This window comes from Seriola dumerili, unplaced genomic scaffold (genome assembly GCF_002260705.1).
Source record: "Seriola dumerili isolate Sdu_G_001 unplaced genomic scaffold, Sdu_1.0 BDQW01000003.1, whole genome shotgun sequence".
Lineage (NCBI taxonomy): Eukaryota > Metazoa > Chordata > Actinopteri > Carangiformes > Carangidae > Seriola > Seriola dumerili.
This window is the reverse complement of record NW_019174258.1, coordinates 18,155,259-18,170,579: the sequence shown is the minus strand read 5'-3', so window position 1 is coordinate 18,170,579 and position 15,321 is coordinate 18,155,259. Positions and strand designations below refer to the sequence as shown.

At 46.9% G+C, this 15,321-nt stretch overlaps 2 protein-coding genes across 2 annotated transcripts in view; both read left to right on the top strand.

Moving 5' to 3' along the window:
* Window positions 1-521: 521 nt before the first annotated feature.
* On the top strand, window positions 522-9,670 carry LOC111219575. Its single transcript, XM_022742297.1, is given in 8 exon segments — window positions 522-578; window positions 677-1,922; window positions 1,925-4,010; window positions 5,473-5,768; window positions 5,884-6,013; window positions 7,185-7,395; window positions 7,546-7,725; window positions 9,470-9,670. Coding segments are annotated over 8 exon segments (4,407 nt in total).
* A 1,050-nt stretch (window positions 9,671-10,720) lies between these two features.
* LOC111219565 (ADAMTS-like protein 1) overlaps window positions 10,721-15,321 on the top strand; it is a 30,769-nt gene continuing 26,168 nt past the window's right edge. The window contains exons 1-2 of the mRNA XM_022742288.1: window positions 10,721-10,774; window positions 12,073-12,226. Coding sequence (XP_022598009.1) covers window positions 10,721-10,774; window positions 12,073-12,226 — 208 coding nt within the window. The remainder of the gene's footprint in view (window positions 10,775-12,072; window positions 12,227-15,321) is intronic.

The window sequence follows — 15,321 nt, the reverse complement described above, 5'->3', positions numbered from 1 at the left end:
TGCCCAATAATTTGTTAATGACCAAATACCTACAAAACTAATGACATCCACCTCAGCTTCGGCTGATTCCCCTCAGCATTTGTTGTACTTGTCTTTAGATAGATAGATAGATAGATAGATAGTTTATTCATCCCCTAGGGGAAATTCATGTGTCCATTTGCTCATTGTTGATAATAATAATAATAATAATAATAACAAAAAGTTAATAATAAATAAACATTAATAATTAGATTAGTCCACTTCCTTTGGCTGAGGTGTTGTATGCCTGATGGCAGTGGGAACAAAGGATCTCCTGAACCTCTCTGTTCTGCAGTGCAGTGAGATGAGACATTTGCTGCAGCTGTAGCTGCTTCTCTGTCCTGCCAGAATGTTTTGTCGCCTGGGCGAGGGTGTCTGTTGTGAGACCTGAAACACCCCGTGACCCCAGGATACAACACTGATGATGTGTCCAAGTTGCACCAGGAGGTGTATATTAGAACTAGTTGATCTGGCCAAGCCAGTGACCTCCGGGAATAGGCCGGATGACGACCATGAAAGTATGGCGACTGCTGGAGAGACAGCCGACAACTGGAAAGACAGTAACCGGGGCAGAGAGGGTTAGCAACCCAAACTGCAGCTCCCGTGAGGGTGCACCCACAAGCAAGCTACGGAAAACCCTACTGGATTATACCCCCAGGGGTGCCCGAGAGGGGGGGAGGATGAGCACCCCAACAGGACGGACAAACAGGCAACGACCCATGCTAACGGAAAAACGACGATGAGCGCAGTCTGTTCATGTGGCAAAGTCTGCAAGAACCCACGTGGTCTGAAGATCCACCAGACCAAAATGAAATGTTTGACGGGGACGCAGGTGGTGCAACGCACGGGTCCAGTACCTGGTGAGACGCAGGAGGAGCCCGGCCGGGAGTCAACCCACAGTGCCCAGACCCTCCACGCCCCACAAGCCCCACCCCGTGTCAGGCATTCTGAACACCGTCGGGTCATGTGGCCTTCTGCCAACAAGGAAAGAGAGTGGATCCAGTTCGATGAAGACCTGGACCAAGTCCTCGAGGCTACTGCAAGGGGAGTTGCTGACCAGAAGTCCGCAATGATCACCAGCATCGGTGCTGAAAGGTTTGGCTTAAAGGAACAGCAGGCAACCAGAGGTCTAGGGGAACCAAACAGACGGGAGGTGAAGATCCGTCAGCTTCGGCAGGAACTTAGACTGCTTGGACGGCAGTTTAAGCAGGCAAGGGAGGAGGAGAAGGCTGGGCTGGTAGAGCTCCGTAATACCCTGAGGAAAAAACTCACCACCCTCCGTCGAGCCGAGTGGCATAGAAGGAGGGGTAGGGAGAGAGCCAGGAGACGTGCAGCCTTCATCTCAAATCCCTTTGGTTTCACCAAGAAGATCCTAGGCCAGAAGAGAAGTGGCCACCTTGCCTGCACTGAAGATGAGGTTAACAAGTACCTCAGTGCCACCTACAGTGACAGTGCAAGATTGGAGGATCTTGGGCCATGCAGGACCTTGATAACTCCGCCAGAACCCACCTCAGCATTTAACACCAAGGAGCCAGCTTTGAAAGAAGTTGAGGAGGTTGTCAAGGCAGCTAGATCCAGTTCAGCACCAGGCCCCAGCGGAGTGCCATACGTCGTCTACAAGAGATGCCCCAGACTCTTGAAGCGACTATGGAGGATCCTCAAAGTCATCTGGAGAAGGGGGAGGGTGGCCTGGCAGTGGAGACACGCAGAGGGTGTCTGGATTCCAAAGGAGGAGAACTCAGCTACCATCGAGCAGTTCAGGATCATCTCACTCCTCAGCGTCGAGTGCAAGATATTCTTTAGTATTGTTGCCCGGCGCATGACGGAGTTCCTCCTGAGGAACAGTTACATCGACACCTCTGTGCAGAAGGGGGGAGTCCCAAAGGTTCCAGGATGCATTGAGGAGGAGGAGTCGTCACCCAGCTGATCCGGGAGGCACGGGAGGGCAAAGGAGACCTGGCAGTCCTCTGGCTCGACCTTGCCAACGCCTACGGGTCCATTCCACACAAGCTGGTGGAAACCTCGCTCGACCGGCACCACGTTCCAGGCAAGATCAAGGACCTCATACTGGACTACTACAGCTGCTTCAGTTTGAGAGTCACTTCTGGAACAGTAACATCCACGTTTCATCGGCTTGAGAAGGGCATTATCACAGGATGCATCATTTCTGTGATATTGTTTGCCTTGGCCATGAATATGTTGGTGAAGTCAGCAGAGGTGGAGTGCAGAGGCCCACTCACCAACTCAGGTATGCGGCAGCCCCCTATCAGAGCATTTATGGATGATCTGACAGTGACTACAACATCAGTCCCGGGTTGTAGATGGATCCTCCAAGGCCTTGAGCAACTCATTGGCTGGGCCCGAATGAACTTCAAGCCAGCCAAGTCCAGGTCCCTGGTGGTGAAGAAGGGGAAGGTTACAGACCGGTTTCGCTTCTCAATAGGGGCCACCCAGATTCCATCTGTGGGAGAGAAGCCAGTTAAGAGTCTGGGCAAGATCTATGACTGCACCCTGAAGGACACCGCTGCACTCCAAGCAACATCAGAGGAGTTGGGAACCTGGCTGACAGCAGTGGATAAGTCAGGGCTACCAGGCAAGTTTAAGGCCTGGATCTACCAACATGACAACTTGCCACGACTCCTCTGGCCACTGCTGGTCTATGATGTGCCGATGACCACCGTCGAGTGCTTCGAGAGGAAGGTAAGCTCTTTCCTACAGAAGTGGTTGGGCCTACCACGAAGCCTCAGCAGCATCGCCTTGTACGGGAGGAACAACAAGCTGAAACTGCCCTTCAGTAGTCTGACGGAGGAGTTTATGGTTACCCGAGCAAGAGAGGTGCTGCTGTATAGGGACTCTAGTGACATCAAAGTCTCCTCGGCTGGCATTGAAGTGAGGACCGGCAGGAAGTGGAAGGCCCAAGACGCAGTCGACCAGGCTGAGTCCCGCTTGCGGCACAGTTAGCTGGTGGGTACAGTGGCATCTGGACGGGCAGGACTTGGGAGCAACCCAAGACCGTCCTACAACAAGGCCCAGGGGAAGGAAAGGCGTCAGCTGATCCAGGAGGAGGTCCGAGCAGGGGTGGAGGAAGCCCACTGCAGTAGGACAGTAGGGATGCGGCAACAGGGGGCGTGGACCCGATGGGAGGAGGCAGCTGACCGGAAGGTATCGTGGACAGAGCTATGGCGATCTGAGCCACACCGGATCAAGTTTCTCATTCAGTCGGTGTACGACGTCCTCCCGAGCCCATCCAACCTCTTCCGCTGGGGCTTGGCCGAGAATCCACTGTGCCCTCTCTGCCAAAGAACTGGATCGCTGGAGCACATCCTGAGCTGCTGCCCTAGGGCTCTGGGAGAGGGGCGTTACCGCTGGCGCCATGACCAAGTGTTGCGGGTCATCGCAGAGGCCATCAGCACAGGGATCTCCACCAGTAAAGGCCAACAACCAACAAGGCAGTCCATCGCCTTTGTTAGGGCTGGGGAGAAGCCGCAGCAGTGCCGGAGTCAAGCAGGGGGGCTGCTGGCGACAGCTCGGGACTGGCAGCTGAAAGTCGACCTAGGAAGACAGCTCAAGTTCCCGGAGAACATCGCAGCAACCACACTCAGGCCAGATATGGTCCTGGTGTCAGAAACAACGAGACAAGTGGTCCTGCTGGAGTTGACTGTTCCCTGGGAAGACCGGATGGAGGAGGCCTTTGAGAGGAAGAGGGCCAAGTATGAGGAGCTGGCAGGTGAATGCCGTAGCAGGGAATGGAGAACCCGATGCAATCCCATTGAGGTCGGGTGCAGAGGATTCGCCGGCCAGTCTCTCATCAAGGCACTCAAGATGCTGGGTGTGAAGGGACTGCAGAACAGAAGAGCCATCAAGAACATCACTGACGCAGCAGAAAAGGCGTCTAGATGGCTGTGGATCAAGCGGGGCGATCCGTGGACCACACGTGCTACTTAGACACAAGCCGGGACTGATCACCCTGGCTGGGTCGCCTGGGCGAGGGTGTCTGTTGTGAGACCCGAAACACCCCATGACCCCAGGATACAACACTGATGATGTGTCTAAGTTGCACCAGGAGGTGTATATTAGAACTTGTGGAGAGGATGGTTGGTAATGTTTAAGATGGCCTCCATCTTACATTGCATGCGTCTTTCCACAACAGTCCTGAGTGAGTCCAGACTCCTGCCAAGCACAGACCCAGCCTTTTTGACCAGCTTTTCCGGTCTCTTTGTGTTCATGTCGGACATGCTGCTGCCCCAGCAGACTGCAGCATAAAAAAGTACACTGTGATAGGCGTAGACGTCAAAGGCCCTGAGCCTCCTGAGGAAAAAGAGCCCGCTCTGCTCCTTCAGACAGATGGCATCCGTGTTGAGGGACCAGTCCAGTGTACTAGTAGCACTAGAGCAAAAACAATTACCATGGTGCATTTTTCAGAAGCAGACGAGGTGGCTTCATTCAGGTGGTCTGTGTCTGTTTTTCTAAAAAATTAAATCCAGGTCAGCCAGTGGACTGTCAGAAGATACATAAAGTTTTTGCTGGCTGTCAGTGTCTTTCATGCGGCCAGTCTGAGAGGAGAATCCTATGAGTTGCTAAAATATCTAGCTTGACTCAGAACTGGGTTTTCTTCTCCTACATGTGTGAGTAACTTGATGGTTCTTCATGTTACATGTCTGTTTTCATTAGTGATGGCTACAGTAGACATGATAATGTTAGCTAACTTGCTGTAACCCTTATGATGAATGTGTTTAGCAAATGTCGTTATCACTAGCTTGCTAACTGTCAACATTGCTGTTGATCATATCACACCAATGCTACCATGGGCTAATGGTTGTGGTTAGATTTTTTTGGTTAGCTCTCATGTTTACAGGGAAACTTTATTCAGTTGTGCTTCTTGTTGTACGTGTTCAGTGGATGATGACCATGAAGGGAGGGGGTTTATGGCTAAAGGTAGCCCGGAAGTCTGCCAGATGAAGCATTTGTTTTGAAGGAATCCCTCTGCAGCCTGCAATACTTACAGTTATGCCCACTTCATATTACATCATATTACGTCCCTCCAGTAGGAGGGATGGAGCTGGAGGATGTGGCAGGGGAGAGGAATGTCAGGGCAGTCCTGCATAGGCTGCTGCCCCTGAGACCCAGACACTGATAAGCAGTACAATATGGATGGATGGCAAATGATAGTTTATCACAGTAAATTAATACATCTTATAATATTTCATGTGGCCCTGGTTATTTTAAATGTGCACTCTCCTCAGCTTGACTGGAGTCCAGTTTAGTGTGACAAACCATTTAAATTGAATTGGATGTGTATGTTCTTTCCCATCTCTTGTTATCTTACTGTACATCTTTTAACCAACTGACTGCAGGTGCAGTTTGGCTACCAGATGCAAAACAAATAATGAACAAAAATGTGCTGGTTTAAATCCAAACACAGGCTCTGTAAATGCTCCCTTCAACTGTGTTCAGATTCGTACCTGGGCCCTGGTCACCCTGCAGCACCACCTGTGGGCCTGGCAGGCAAACTCGGGAGGTGAAGTGCCGGGTGATGCTTTCATTCACCAAGACGGAGGTGGACCTTCCAGAAGAAGAGTGTGACAAGGACAGACCCCACCTGGAGAGGCCCTGTAACCAGGAGCCATGTACCCAAGTTTCGGGCATCTCTTCAGGCCTTCACGATCATGGGGCCTCCTACATCCAGATGGATGAACTGTACAGCTGGGACTACAGGAGCTTCACTGCCTGCTCAGCTACGTGTGCTGCCGGTGAGGTTTCTGAAATGGCCGTTGGGAGTTAAGCTGCTCTGGATTCTTTTGTCCATACGAGCAGTATTGTCCCGTCATGTCCAACTGGTTCTGTATGTCTCTGTACTCTGCCCAGGGAAGCAGACAGCAGTTGTGAGGTGTGTTAACAGAAAGCAAGGTGATGAGGTGGAGGACTCGCTGTGTGATTCATCCAGCAGGCCTCCAGTAATGTTCCGCATCTGTAACCCTGAACCGTGCCCCCCGAGGTGAGAGACCACAGGGTCACTAACGTCACTCAAACTCACAGAACCTGAACTACCATCAGCTGGAGGCCTCCAGTTTAAGTTTGAGCTCTCTCTGTACCGGGTTTGAATATTACTGCTTGATCAAGTGAACAAGACTCATGACCACTGAGTCATTTAAATTGATCAGATTGATGTAGCACCACCTATGGGTGAAATGCCACCAATTTATGCAAGATTAGGTTTGGTAGGTCTCAGTCTCTGAGATTTTATAGTGGCCTCTTGTAAGAATCACAGTTTAGTGATGTGGTTCTGTTGTAATGCTGAATATCATCATGGGTGGGGCCTCCCTCTCCCCCTCTCTCTAAGGAGTTGGAGCAGGTTAAGATTACCGTTCTACTAATGATATTCTACTGTTCATGTAAGACTAGTGAATGTTGTATGGTCGATGTTCAGTAAATTCACTCAGAAGCAGCACAGGCTGCCACTGACTGTCCTTTCACCCATTTGGTTGGTTGCTAGTAATATTCCTAAAAATTATGTTATTTTTTTCTCTCGAAATTTTACATTTTTAAGTCTTGTAATATTACAACTTTATTCTTGTAATAGTATGACTTTTTTTCTCAGAATATTATGATTTTATTCTCAAAATTTCAGATTTCTTTTTTTCCTCAACTTGGCCATAATACTCTATCGTAGATAAGTAATACAGACATGATATCTGATTAATATACATGAATTTTATCTGTCTTCTATGGCAGTTTACTATATATAGTACATGTATAAGTGCTCTATGGCACCATAATCATTTTGTCACATGTTTTTTCAGAGGAAATCACTAAAAAGCAGAAACTTTATGCAACACCAGAGCCATACTACATTATTCAAGCAAAGCCAAGCTCTGAGACATGAAGCAATTCAGAGCAGTGATACAAGCTGTGCATCATGAGTGATTAATGCCACTGAGAAATTATGCTTTCTGGAGCCTCAGTACAGAAGGTAGAGATGTAACAGAGCTTATAAGACATTTTCGGAAATTAATTATTTCATGAATTCATGATACAGTGTATTATCATTTATAATGATTCAGTGTGGGAATGAATCACCACTTCTACAGCCCACCTCCTAGAAAGAGCCTGCAGACTAATATTTAGCAGTATTAAGTGTCCAACTTACCCTTTTCTCTCTCTCTCAGATGGGAGGTGACAGCATGGACCAGCTGCTCTGCATCCTGCGGCGTTGGAATACAGACCAGGAGTGTGTTTTGCATGCGTCTGTTGTCTGTTGACCAGCAGGATATTCTGACTGTTTCAGAGGAAGAGTGCAGGGAATTCAAACCTGCCATCCTGCAACCCTGCAACCAGGTTGACTGTCCTCCAGCCTGGGAGACCGAACCTTGGCAACTGGTATGGACTTTCTTTGTGTGTGTGTGTGTGTGTGTGTGTGTGTGTGTGTGTGTGTGTGTGTGTGTGTGTGTGTGTCAATGTATTTGATTAAAAACTGATTGAAGTCCTCCTTTCCTACCTACATACTCTACATCTGGTTCCTCTCTCCAGTGCTCCCAGTCCTGTGGTGGGGGTGTCGAGGTGCGGAAGGTCTACTGTAAGCAGCTCTTGTCTACAGGGGCCTATAGGAGGCTGGGAGACACAGCCTGCTGGGGGGGCAAACCTGCCACTAACAGAGGCTGCAGCAGCACTGATTGTCTGCCCTACATGACAGCAGGAGAATGGGGAAAGGTACGTACCTGCATGTGGAGAAATGAAATACATGATGGAGGAGGGCTGGAGGCTGCAAGCTGGAATAAAAGCTACTGTTTCAATATTACAAAAAAGAAATCAATCTAATATTAATAAAGGCCTGATGATTTCTACATTTATAACTGCAACATTTTTAAGCAAGATCATTTATATTCAATGGAGCTGCAGCATTTTGCCTGCAGAGGGCGAAGTGACTCCAGACAAATTGTTCATGAACTTTATTGAACTCACTCAAATTTTTGCCATTGACAATAGCAAACTGTCTTGACAGTGCTGAACCTTGAAGGAAAGTAGAGCCAGAGAGTCCAAATCAGAGGAAGTTGTCATTGACACATCTCAGCTGTCATTATTTCCTGTTTTATTTTTGAAATACTTACCTGTCTTGTCATTTCAGTTCCTACCTGCATTTGTCTCCCAACCCCCATCATTTACACCTACCTCCAATTATTCACCTGCTGTAGTATATTATCCACTTCGTTTCCTCCTATTTCAACAGTCTAACTTGTTACATGTTCTTCTTGTATGTAAGTTTTATTAATAAGTTAAGGAAGAGTGTCAATTAAGACTTTGTCAAAAGTTACTTTGAACCACTCATTATAAGTTAAGTTTAAGGAATGTGCATTAGGGGGTAAATCTGCTTACCCATCGGTTTTCTGTCTCCTACGATATAAGAGATTTAGGATGTGGGTTTTTTCTGGCCTAAAAGGTCAAAAGGCCAGAGACCAGAGGTCGTTGACCAGATATGGTCGACCATTTGGGTGAAAGCTCCTTCTATTAAAAGAAGGGCACATCCCAAAGGTGGGATGAGACAGATAAATAGAGGGGTTCATGAGACGGCAGGAGAGAGATCTCACATTGGCAGAGATACTCCAGGATTTGGCACTTTTGACACTGTTTCTTTCTTGTAAATAAACTTCTTTTTGATTGCAAGTAAAGACGTGTCAGCGGTGATCACTTCTTCACATCAGCCCCTCAAGATACCACACTGCCCCTGATGTTCCTGTCCATTAGCCCCATATTTACATACTCACCTGTTTCTTCTTTGCCAGATTGTCTTTGTCTCTCCAGCATTTTCTCCTGGTGTTTGATTCCATGGTTTTTGACTGTTTGTTCTCAGTTCTGGGATTTTTACCCGCTCCCAGTCAGCTCCTGTTTGACCTGTTTGGACTGCTTGCTGGTGTATGATCTGCTTGGACATCAGTAAAGACTTTGCCTTTTTATCCCAACAGCAGCCTTCTGTGTGTCTCTCTGCATTTGAGTCACAGCGTTTCTAGTTTTGTCACAGTACAATTTGGCCACGGCAGACTCAGCAGGGAAAGCAGTCAGACAATCAGTTGCACAGCCACAAACTGCTGTTGATTAACCTGGCCAGAGGAGTACAGGATCTTCACGTGTGACATGACTTTCCAAGTGACTCACAATGATGGAGCAGCTCAATCATCTGCCCATCACTGGAGACTTTATTGGAGGCATGAAGATGGTTTTTGTAATCAGACTCCTGGTGGAGAAGCAGCCCTGGATTTACTGGCCGTGCAACAAGGAAACAGCTGGGTGGCAGATCACGGCAACCCTTTTCTGACTCTAGTGAGTGGAACACTCACTCATTTTTTAAGTCTATTTGGACTAGAAGGCAGTGTTTAGCAAAGCCCAGGTCTTGTCCCTACCTACTCAAAGATCATACAACTGCACCATCCACCTCTGTCTTGTGACCTCTCCTCCTAAGGGCCTCCTTTACTCTCTGTCCACCCCAGAATTGGAGGCAATGGACCAATACATCCAGAGCTCCTTGACCACCAGCCTCATCCATCCTTCTTCCTCCCCTGCAGGTCCAGGATTCCTCTTTGTGGATAAGAAGGATAAGACCTTGCACCCCTTCATTGACTACAGAGAACTCAATGAAGTCACCATCAAGAGCTGCTTTTGAACTGTTGCAGGGAGCCACTATTTTCACTAAACTCGACCTCAGAATCCGCATCAGAGATGGGAATGAGTGGAATACTGCCTTCAACACACCGTGTGGATGGACAGTATGAATACTTGGTTATGCTTTTTGACTTTACTAATGCACAAGTTGTTTTCCAGGTCCTAGATAATGATGTTCTTCATGATAGGTGTTTGTATACCTGGACATTCCGATCTTTTCCAAGGATGAGAGGAAAGATGTGTTGCATGTTTTTGCAGTGATTGTTGGAGAACCAGCTGTTTGTCAAGATGGAAAAGTGTGAGTTCCACCAGGAGTCAGTCTTCATTTATGGGATTCATTGTATCCCCCGGAAACATTCAAATGGACCCAGCTTAGGTTTCAGTTTGCCTCTTCCCCCATCCTAACCATGCCAGATCTCAAACTTACCACTTGTGTGATTGGTGCTGTGACCTGGGATATCAAAGGCAAGTCAGACGTGTGCTGCAGGGGGCCCAGGACCCCAGTGGATGCTCTCAGTATCGCCTCTTCGTTCTAGTCACTGCACTTACGGGAGCTACAATGGGGTCATTCCTCCAAGCTCAGCTGCCATCCGGGGGTGAGTCAGACCATCAGCGTCATGAGTGGTTTTGGTCGCTTTCACTAACTGAGGACATCTCCTGTTTGTAGCCAGAATGAGACCTCCCAGAGACCACCATTTCGACTCCTTTGGCTCCTCCCTGTGCCACAACAACCATGGTCCCACATTTACCTGGACTTTGTCACAGGTTTGCCCCCTTTAGAAGATAACTGTGTCACCCTCACTACCATAGACCACTTTTCCCACATGGCTCACTTTCCTCTGCCCAGATCCCCTTTTGCCAAGAACATAGCAGAGATAATGTTATCTCATGTGTTTCCATTGCATGGCTGCCCACAGGATGTGGTTTGTCTCAGACAGAGGTCCTCTGTTCACCTCCCGCTTCTGGAGGGAATTCTGCAAACTTATTGGAGCCACAGCCAGTCTCTTTTCACCCCAAATCCAACAGGTGTACAGAATGCTACAATCAGGAGATGGGGACTCAGGTGTCTGGTGTCCCAGCATCCATCCCCTATAGCCAACAACTGGTATGGATTGAGTCTGCTCACAGATCACTTCCTCTCTCTCCCACTGGTCTATCCTCTTTCCAGTGTGTGTGTATGGTTACCAAACACTGCTGCTCCTCGACATTGAGGATGAGGTCGCTGTGCCATCTGACAAGCTGTGGTGTGTCTCTGTCGCCTCACCTGGAAAAGGGCCTGGGCTGCTCTCCTACCTTCCTCCAAGTGTTACAAGACCCGCAGCCCTGTTATCGAGTGGGACAAGGTTTGGCTATCCTCCCAAGAACTCCCCCTCCAAGTGAACAGTCACAAGCACAAACCCAGGTTTGTCCCTATCGAAAATCAGAAGTTAGTAATCGTGTGACTGTTCAGTTGCGTCTCATAGGACTATGAGAGTTCACCCCACACATTTCCAAGCCTGTCAAGACAAGCCCATTGGTTCCCTTCTCCAGACCTCCCCCGATCCCCCAGGTCATTGATGGCAGTACCACCTTCACTGTGAAGCACTCGTTGGCAGTTAGCCACAGAGGGCTTAAAGAAAGGTTGTGGTTTCCCTCCATGGACATTCTGGACCAGTTTGTCTGTTGTTTCACCAGTGTCATCCTGAACAACCTGGGACTTCTGGAGCCCTGTGTTAAAGGGGAGAGTGGGGCACTGTCACACATCTGTTCAATTATTATTTCCTGTTTTTGTTTTGAAATACTTACCTGTTTTGTTGTTTCAGTTCCTGCCCTTGTGTGTCTCCTGACCCTCATCATCCACACCTGCCTCAATCCCTCACCTGTTCCTGTCCATCAACCCCGTGCTTATATACTCACATGTTTCCTCTTTGACAGATTGTCTTTGTTGGCTTGCGTGTTCACATTTTCTCCAAGTGTTTGGTTCCATGGTTTTTTATTTAGTTTGTTCTCTGTGTTTGGATGTCTGCTCCTGTTTGCCCTCTCTGGACTTTCTTAACTCAACAATAAATGTTGAGGTTTAATTTTTTAACTGTAAAAAAACTCTTTCCTTTATCTTTATTGTTCCTTGATGGAAAATTTGACTTAGGGGACAGTAGCGGGCACACAAACTTAACATATAAGAGGACATCAGGCATTAATCACAGCAGTTACAGAAAATAATTAAATGAAAAAGTTGGATCTGTTCATAAAAGATGTCAAACCACTACAGTCAAGGTTACTTTAACCATACTTGACATGTTCAAAAATTGGCCGTTGTCAACTACCATGACGCACTCTGGTGTTATGTTCTATCTGACGATAACGATGTTGAATCATGTTTGCCATCAACATTCCCATTCTGTTCTGTTCTTCTTTGCTCTATAGTGCTCAGTGTCCTGTGGTTTGGGGATCCAGCGTAGGGAGCCACTGTGTCGCCAGCTGACAGCCATGGGACATCAAGTGATGCTGGCCAGGGAGCTGTGCTCAGGGTTACCCTCCCCACCACTTGTACGAACTTGCCGCATGATTGCCTGTCCCAGTAAGAACAGACACTCACACACATTATAATACAATTATGCATTGTATGGAAAACAGAAGATGAATACAAAACTAAAATTCTGTCAGTGTCCTGCACTGTCATGACATAGAACGGATATACAAGAAAAGACTGCACAAGTTATTTTCTAATGCTCAAGTTTAGTTTCCACATGTCTGTGCATGCATATAATGCTGCAATATCATCGCTGATCTCAGATCAGTGGAAGCTGAGACACAGACAGCTTAACAATCAAACTTTTGCTATAGCTAGTCACCAGTCAAAGATCCAGGATTATCCTCAATGCATGTGTGCAACAGGACACAGTCTTGCCCATGGAAATGACAGAAACAATAGATGGAAAGTCTGCTAGTCAACTAACCTCTAGAGACTGTAGTCTACTGCTGCCACAAGAGCGCAGTAAATAACATGACCAATGCAAACAGGCTGTATGAGATCCTTTATGGGACAGAATGCTGTTCTGAGATCCGATATAAGGAGAGATATCACTTCACTTCAGTATCGTTGTAATTGATGTCTATTTTTAGCTTTAACTGGCAAAACATTGCTTGCCTTGCTTCCCCTGATGGCACAACACTGCTGTATGTGTAATCGACTGAAAGTGATTAAACATGGGGCTTTTAGCAATGTATACCCATCATCAACAGTTGACTCTGAACTCTCTGAACATGAATATTTGAAGCCAGACTAATCATTCTTCATGCTAACTGTGCTGTACATATGCAGGCAGCTTGGTGTGTGTGTGGTCCCTACATGTGGAAAGGAAATCAGAAAATTGTCCATCAAGTTCAGCATCCGTTCATTGAGTGCTGATGAGTTCACATAAAGCTACAGGTTCTGCAAGTTCTCCACTGTCTGCACATTCAGATTCACTGTGTGCATGTGAAGGCACACAATCCTATTCCAACATCAACAGAGCCACCATTTAATCTGATGCTGTAATTCTGTATGAGTCCTTGTAACTCACCTGAGCAGGGACAGTTAAACATATGATTGAATGCCTAGCAAATGTCACAGTGATTTCTGAGCGTCAGAGTCCAAGTGTGTGTTTTTCTCTCCAGCTGCTGCTGCCTGCTTTCTCACAAATACTATAGGTTAATTAGGATTAAGGTCAAGTTCTATGAAGTAGGGTTCGACTGATTATCGGATATGACATTCATCACTTTTATGATTCTCAGAATAATTTTTCTTTAACCAAGTCACCTCTCCCTGTCTGTCACCACTCTATGGTCTGGAGCAGTGTCCCACCCATACCACTATCTGACCAACTAGCAGATCTGAACAATATGTAAACAACTCCTGAATTAGTGAAAGTCACTAAAAGGAGCAGAGAGTTCTGGGTGCTGGAGCAGAACTAGTGTAAGTTTGACTGTACAGCAGATAGTTAAACACTGTGATGAAGAAAACAGCAACATTAACTGTGTTCAGACGGAGCAGCAATAAACTTTACCAGTAACAGAAACTCCAGAGACTGGAGATGAGTCACTACACTGACTGCAGCTCGTCAGCATGTTAATTACTTGTGTAAAAATGTCCTCAGATCAAAGTTTTATTGTGTCACATTTTTAACAGGGGATGGGGAGGGATAAAAAATTGTTATATGGTGATAACATATAAGATCAATTGTTATTGAAGTTTTGTTTATAAATTTAAGTGGACCCCAGGAAGAGTAGCCATTGTTATAGCACAGTGACTAATGGGGATCTAACTAAAAAAAATGCATATTGAATGTTGTTCTCAGGCGAGAACAGCACAGAGAGCAACCAATAAATTCTGGTCAGGAACACCTAACTGAAACTGATGTAGTCTAATACAACAGTCCTGCAGTAAATTCTCCTTCATGAAGGTTATAATGTTCAGTTTGTATTAAAATTGTTTTAGACGGTTGTTGATTCAACTGTATGATCATTGTGGAGGATGTAGTGTGTGGTGGTACAGGTGGTGAAACACCTGTGGCCAAAGATTTGTTTTAGCAGTAGGTTTGTATTGGCATATCAGTTCCAAATACCAATGCAATTATTGCTCTCCTTGATTACTAATAATCGGTATCAGAATGGGCCCTGAAAAAAATCTTACCAGTCGACCCCACTGTGAACGTCCTCCAGGACAGACTGTCTAAATGTGTTGTTATCCCCATATTTAAATATGTCTCCCTATGACAGCAAGTTCTCATTCCACCTTCCAGTGTGGCTGTTTGAAACACGTCACTAAACTAATTCTATTCTAACATAAACCCCTACAGGTTTCATGACTTTATTTTGGTCTTTATGTGTATCTGGTGTTTTAGACCCCATTTTTGCCTGCGGTCTGTTTCACCAAATCTTTCACCATGCAAACTGCAAGAGGAAATTGTTTCCTCTTGTGTTCATTTTATCACATTTCACATTTCACTAATCAAATCATCTTGCAAAATTCAGTACAATTTGCAAGTGACAATCATTACAGAGAGACATGAGACATGATGCTGCAACATGTCAGCAGTGATTGCACTGGATATTTACATCAGATACATGGGCCTTTGCATTTACACCCATTCTTGTTATATTGATCCTGATCTCAATAACGTAGTAATAATAATGTTACTTGTAATGGGCATGGCTAGCTCATTTGTTAACAAACATAGCACATTCCAGGTGGAGGGAGGTAGACAGGTTCATTTTCAAATCACTCTTTGAGAATGCAGGAACACCAGCAGGAACAAACAGAGTTCAATGATCTTCTGGACTTCAGCCGTCTGAGTTAGTTTGAGTTAGTCAGATGGAATGGGTATCTTCCAACATGTAAATACTTTTAAGTACAAAATGCACCTTTTGTATTTCTAGTCCTCAGGATATGTCCTCACATGCAGGTTTGTTGCTGGGAATAAAATTCCACATGTGATATTTGAGACAGTGGTTAGCGCCCCCCCCCCCCCCCCCCCCCCCCCCCCCCCCCCCCCCCCCCCCCCCCCCCCCCCCCCCCCACCCCCCCCCGCCCCCCCCCCCCCCCCCCCCCTCCACACCCTACCCCCCCCTCCCCCCCCCCCCCCCCCCCCCCCGCCCCCCCCCTCCCCCCCCACCCCCTCCCCCCCATCCCCT